Source organism: Suricata suricatta, chromosome 3 (assembly GCF_006229205.1).
Source record: "Suricata suricatta isolate VVHF042 chromosome 3, meerkat_22Aug2017_6uvM2_HiC, whole genome shotgun sequence".
Taxonomy (NCBI): domain Eukaryota; kingdom Metazoa; phylum Chordata; class Mammalia; order Carnivora; family Herpestidae; genus Suricata; species Suricata suricatta.
The window spans coordinates 996,582-1,002,982 of record NC_043702.1 but is presented as its reverse complement, the minus strand read 5'-3'; the positions used below and the strand labels follow the sequence as shown (position 1 = coordinate 1,002,982).

The 6,401-nt window shown below is 67.0% G+C and overlaps 1 protein-coding gene across 1 annotated transcript in view; it reads left to right on the top strand.

The window, feature by feature from the left end:
- GPC1 (glypican 1) overlaps positions 1-6,401 on the top strand; it is a 23,870-nt gene that overhangs the window by 12,698 nt on the left and 4,771 nt on the right. The window contains exons 2-3 of the mRNA XM_029933515.1: positions 4,526-4,684; positions 6,105-6,399. Of these exons, the coding sequence (XP_029789375.1) occupies positions 4,526-4,684; positions 6,105-6,399 (454 nt within the window). The remainder of the gene's footprint in view (positions 1-4,525; positions 4,685-6,104; positions 6,400-6,401) is intronic.

Sequence of the window (6,401 nt, the reverse complement as noted above, 5' to 3'; positions counted from 1 at the left end):
GCCAGCGCCCGGTCCCCTCCGCGCCAGGAGCGCTGCCGCATCTCCGGACCGCGCGCTGGCTCCGGCTCCCGCCCCGAAGCGCGCGGCGACTGGCGAGGGCACCGGGGCCCTCAGCCTTTGTTCCGCCAGCGACGCAGCCCGTCACAGGCCTGGTGGGCTCTCCCCTCCCACCCACTGAGCAAGGAGCTGTCCGCACCGATGCCCCTCGGTTTCGGGTCCCAGTGCGTGACGGAGGCTCTGCAGCAGCACTGACAGAGGGCTCCTTGGTGACGCTGTCGTTTGCCTGAAATTGTGGGGGGCTTCGGGTGGTCGGCGAGGGGTAGGGAAGCAGGTTGGGCCAGAGGCACAAGGGATTATGGCTGCTGTTGATGTGTTAGGAAGGGCGAGTAGTAGAGAGTGGTTGGTACGACCTTTGCCAGGTGGATCTGAGGCCACCCTTCTGGACGGACTCTAGGACTCTAGGTGATCAAGTGGGATCCTCCGACAGGGACTAGTCAGGGGCAACGCTTCCGGGAGATGGAGGGGTGGGGCTGAGAAAGGAAGATCTGGAGCTGTGGCCAGTGGCCAGGGAACCTCCCTCCGTTTGCTCCCTGTCTCCCCCCCCCCCCCCAGGGCTGATAGACTTGCCAGGGGGGCCCTGTGGCCGCTGGAGCTAGATGGAGCCGGGAAGCAGGAGCCGGCAGGGGGCGCTGGTCCGGGGGAAGCCTTGTGCGGCTGCTCACCCCGAATCTGCCAGCAAAGCCCGGGGCAGGGTCCAGAATTGAATAAAGGAGAGGGGCGGGGAACCAGCCCCCTTCCTGCCCTTCCAGCCCTGGGCCTCTCCAATGCCGGGTTTCGGTGCCTGGAGCTGCCCGCGCAGCCCTCTCCAGCCCCATCCCGGGAGGCTGGCGCAGGCCAACTGTCTACACGGACTTAGCGTGCTCTGGGGGCCGCTGGGCCAGGTGGTTCGAGTGTCTGGGACGTGGCTTTAAAGACAGGTTGAGCTGATCTTCCGCATACTCCTGTGTGAGCACTAGAAGCTTCTGGAGAGATGGGCTTGGCGTGGCGCCATCTTCCGTCTGCAGTCTCCTTGGGAGGGCTCTAGCGCCACCAGACACAGGTGGCTGCCGGGCTGGGCTTGGACACAAGAGGTCCCACATTGGAGATGGGGACCATTGTTGGGAAGGGGGTCTTGGGCTAAAGCATCAGGGTGATAGCGCCGGTGGGGGTAGCTGCTGGGTGGGGACGCCATGAGGAGCTGCTCAGACCGGACAGCTGGGGTCCGCAGTGGCAGAAGGGTGTGAGCCTTAAAGACGTGTAAGTCGTGGACTGGCACGGGCTCAGTGAAAAGAAGTCCGGGATCTGGGGTGACCCCAAGAGGTCTCAGTCTGCAGGGGAGACAGTGGATCGGGGGTCTCCTGCCCAGAAAGAGAAGCAGCTGTGATGGGGTTAGGGGAGTGGGTGCATTACTTTAACCTGAGGGCAGGACCAGAAGGCAGCTGGGACTTTGGGGGCTTGGGATTGGGGGCGGGGCCTAGAGGGAAGGTGCAGCAGGACCGGAGGAGGGGAATAAACCCCACGGTGACAGGAGTCTCCCTCCTGAGTCCCCAACAACCCTGGGATCAGCAGAGGGAGGAAGCGTCCGGCAGGCTAGGGAAAGGAGAGTCCTGCAAGTGACTAGCCGGCTGTTGCAAAAACAGCAAAAGGACCGAGGGAGGAAGGAGGGATGGTCACTGACCAGCTGGCAGAAGGGTCAGTGGCAAGAGGGGACCCTGATGCCTCCCAGTGCCAGGCGAGCCTTTGTTTCTCTGCAGGGTTGAGAGACGGAGACGTCTGAGAAGAGTGGAATCCCGTTACCTGCCTTGTGCGCTGTGGGGGGGGTGGGAGGGAGGTCCTCTTCTGTCCCGCAGACCCCCCCCCCACTTTGGCTCTGCCCGGGAGGGGTGGGCTTGCTTTTCCCGAGGTGCAGGGCTGCCCTGCTGAACCCGCTGCCACCAGCCCGAGGACGCTTGGGATGATGTGGGCACCAGGCCGGGCTGGGCCAGGGTGGGCGGAGAGGAGGCCCAGAGCCTCTGCGTCTCCCCCTGCAGCCGGCTTGCAGGCCGCCTCGGCCCAGCCCGCCCGGGGCCTCAGGCCGGCGCCCGCGCTCTGGCTCCGTGTCTTCACTCCCGTGTGTCCGAGGAGGGAGGGAGGGACGGGGGCTGTGCTGGGGCAGCCGGAACAGCGCAGGCCACCGGGCGGCTGGACGAGGTGGCCCGGCGGGGCTGGGGAGGCCATGGGGAGGCCACCAGGGTGGGGCTGGCTCATGGCCCGAGAGCGGCTGTGTGGACAGTGCCAGAGACCCCTGCAGCACCCACCCGCGGGGAGGGGGGTCTCCCTGTGGCTCTCGGTGTCTCCCTCTCCTGCCCGGCCTCTCTGCTGACTGCATGAATGGCAGGCTGGGGGAGGGAGGGCAGCCAGCCAGGGATGCAGATACTGGGGATTCGGCGGCCCGTGCCCACCTGAAGCCCGGCTGGCACCTGCCCCATGACACACCCCCAGCAGCACTGGGAGCTGGGGCTCTCGTGGATGAGGGGAGCGCAGGCTTCTCCTGGTGGGGGCACGGGGACCCCACGGAGGGGACCCTCATCTTGGTCCACGTCCCGCCTCCTGCTGGCAAGGGTCCATGGCTACATTTCAGTCCCCAGAGGCCCCCAAGAGGGAGCCATGGTAGCTGGTCTCCGCCCAGAGGTGCCTGTGCACCCTGTCCGTCCCCCAAGAGAAGGGACACAGGAATGTCAACAGGCGCTCCTCCCCATCAGGCCCAGGGTCTGACCCTGAACCCCAGCTGGTTCCCCCAAGGCCCTGAGAGGCCCGACTCACCCAGACATCAGGCCTCAGATCCCCAACGCCACACCCCTACAGACCTGGGGCTCCCTGGCCATGGGCACCAGTGGTCTTGAGCTCCAGTCTGTTACCCTGAGGTCAGCCATGCCCCACGGTGGGGGCCACAGCCCCGCTCAGACAGACATGCTAGCCTCACTTCCGGGCCCTGGGAGAAGGGGCAGTGGTCCCCTGAGCATGACCCCCTGCAGGGAGCAGGTGTCTGAGACCAGACATCATCTGGGGGAGGGGAAAGGGCTGCCCTCCAAACCTCCCCCAGGTCCCTGTGGCCCCTCCCACTGCACTTGCAGGCCGCTGCAGAGCCTGTCACACTGATGGGCACGGAAGCCAGCCGCCGCCCTCTGCTCCCAGGGGTGCTGGTGTCAGGACTCCAACCTAGTGTGACCCAGTGGTCCTGGCAGGCTCTTCAGGGCTCATTCAGCCTCAGGGTAATTACTTACCTCTCCCTCCCCCAGGCCCCCCCCCCCCAGAGGCTGCCTGCGCCCAGGACTTCCGAGTCTCCTCTGCAGGTCACCTTGGAGCCCCCTAGCCCTGGGACCCAGAGAGCTCCGCCCAGGCCGCTCCACCCCCACCCCCACCACTGTGCGCAGGGTGACCCCTCCCCCAGCCCCCCACCGCCCCTGGGTGGGGGGCACAGCTTAGAGGCAGGAAGCACGGCCTGCAGGGAGCAGTAGGGTCTCGGGAGGGCGCTGACGTGTGAGGACCTGGAAGCAGGGAGCCTCGCTGAGCTGCTGGGCATCTCACTGCAGCTCGGACTGGACAGGAGACTAGCCTCTTGGAGTCCGATGACTTGTCTCAGGGACTCTGGTCCGTGAAGCCGGGTTACAGTGGCCGGAAATGTAGCACGAGGACCTGCGCGTTTTTCAAGGCGCTTCCTCTGCAGCCAGCACGTACGCGCGGCCCAGCTCAGCATCAGCAGGGCTGTGCTGACTTAGCACCAGTCCTTGACTCCAAGCTGGGAACATGGATAGTGGGGCTGCCCCAGAGCCAGTGCCCAAGGCTGCAGTGCCAGGAGTGACGGACTTTGGGGGCGCAGAGGAAGGGGTGGGTCCTCTTGCCCGCCCCACCCCCGGCAGGCCTGTGTCCGGGCGTTTCTGGCTGGGTTAGGCTGCCCCCCACATGCTCTGGCATGGTGTCCGGCCCTACCCCCCTGGGGTCCCTTGCTCCCTGCCCGTTCTCAGGCGGGGCTTAGGCAGGGGTACCAGGCAGGCCTGGGAGCCCTGAGGCTGGCAGCCCACCCCTCCATGCACGCAGTTCTGTGCTGGGTTGCAGATAGGACCCGAGCTGCTCCAGAGCCCCTGGGCCGGCCCTCCTCACCTATGTGGTGGCAACAGGGGGACCAGGGGGCCCAGAGGACCTCCGACAGCCCTGCCCTGGGCTCAGCCTTCTGCACCCCAGCATTTTGCCCAACCCGGCTGTGTTCGTCCCAGATGGCCTGGAGGGTGGCCTGCAGAGGACCCCCTGCTCCGGTGTCCCGTGCTGGGCACTGCACCACCTACCCCTGGGACCCCTGCCGGAGCTGTGCCCCCTCCCAGGGCCGGCTGTCCATGCCCACCCTGCCCTGGAGACCCTGCCAAGCTTCAGGGCCAGTTCTCAGTCCCTGAAGCTGCCCCTGCCCCATGCCCAAGCCCCTCCTCCCCCTGACGCCGGCCCCTCCCCACAGGTGAGCACCTGCGGATCTGCCCCCAGGGCTACACCTGCTGCACCAGTGAGATGGAGGAGAACCTGGCCACCCGCAGCCGGGCCGAGCTGGAGACGGCCCTCCTGGACAGCAGCCGTGCCCTGCAGGCCACGCTCGCCACGCAGCTGCAGAGCTTCGACGGTGAGCAGGCCACGGCCACGGCCACGGAGGGGAGCTGGGCGGGGGGGCCACCTCTTCTGGGGAGTCGAGATCACAGGATGGGTGAGGTTATCAGTGCTTTGGGGCTGGATGCTGAGATTTGGAGAGCAGAGGCTGCCTACGTGCAGGAGCCCAGCAGGGGACTCGTGAGTGTGGGGGTGGTCTGCAGGGGTCCTCACCCACCGCTCCCCCCAGTGTTGTGCTCAGCAGCACACATGCACGTCTGGGGAGAGCAGGTCCTTCCCCATCGGCCCTTCAGAGCATCCCTCTTGCTCTCAAGGTGGCTGTGAGGGCAGGCGGAGTTTGGGGCGCCGGGCGTGGCCCTCCCACCCCGCAGGCTGCTGCTGTGCGTGACGTTCATTCCCTGGCCCTCACCGGGCCACACACCGTGTCTGGGCAGAGAGCGAGTGCCCTGGACAACGAAGAGTGGTCACCACAGGAGGACGGTGCGGGTGCTGGGGTGGGGCCCAGGACATGACCTCTGTGCTGAGATCGGAGCCTGCGGTCTGCCCGGAGGGAGGAGGTTCCCCAGCAGAGCCCGAGCTGAGACAGGAGAGGGGGGGTTCTGCAGCCGGCAGGCAGCCCTGAGAGGCCTGAGGCCCAGCCTGGAAACACCTGCGGCACCCGCCTTCCTCAGACGCCTGTGACCTCAGCTCCTGGCCTCCTTTCTACCATCGGACAGGCTGGCCTGGGAGCCGCCCAGCTCCCGCCTGGGCTGCTGCAGAGGGTGTCCTGGCCCCGGCAGCGCCACAGCCCAGGCCTCGGGGCCGGGGTAGATGTAGAGGGGCCTGACGACCCGCCTGGGAGCCCAGGGGCCCAGGGCCCATCAAGGGAGGGTGGCCACAGCCTTTGGGGACCAGTAAGAGAGAAGGGGCCGTGTGCTTACAGACCGCAGTCCTACTGCCGTGGGGTGTGTGCTGTTCGGGACCATGCTGGGCATACAGGGTGCAGGGTACCCCCCAAACCACAGAGGTCTGGTGCACATCCCATGCCCTGCCTCCTGGAAGGCGTCAGCACATCTGTCTGGGGCTCTGGGCGCATCCCTGGGGCCACAGGAGATCCAACCCGGGCCCTCAGGGGGGCTTGGGGGCCATGCAGGAGGAAGGAGCAGGAGGAGGTGACCCCAAGCCCTGACTCAAGAGGACCCTCCTGCCCACCTTACTGGTGATCCCAGTGGGTCACTGAGGCACCCTGAGTCTGCCCCCAGAGTCCCAGCTGGAGGCCCTGAGACCCCATAGGGGACACCCACCCAAGCTTTAGTGTCCAAGGCCCTTCCAGGCTCTGCAGCCTGGGCTCTGACTCTGTCACAGCATCGGGGGTCCCGGGCAGAGCCCCCCTGAATCCTGGCCCGGCTGCCCCGGCATACCCTGGGAGGCCTCACACCCCCCACTCCTGGCCCCAGATCACTTCCAGCACCTGCTGAACGAGTCGGAGCGGGCGCTGCAGGACACCTTCCCCGGCGCCTTCGGGGAGCTGTACACGCAGAGCGCCAGGGCCTTCCGGGACCTGTACGGGGAGCTGCGCCTCTACTACCGCGGCGCCAACCTGCACCTGGAGGAGACGCTGGCCGAGTTCTGGGCCCGCCTGCTGGAGCGCCTCTTCCGGCAGCTGCACCCGCAGCTGCTGCTGCCCGACGACTACCTGGACTGCCTGGGCAAGCAGGCCGAGGCGCTGCGGCCCTTCGGGGAGGCCCCGCGGG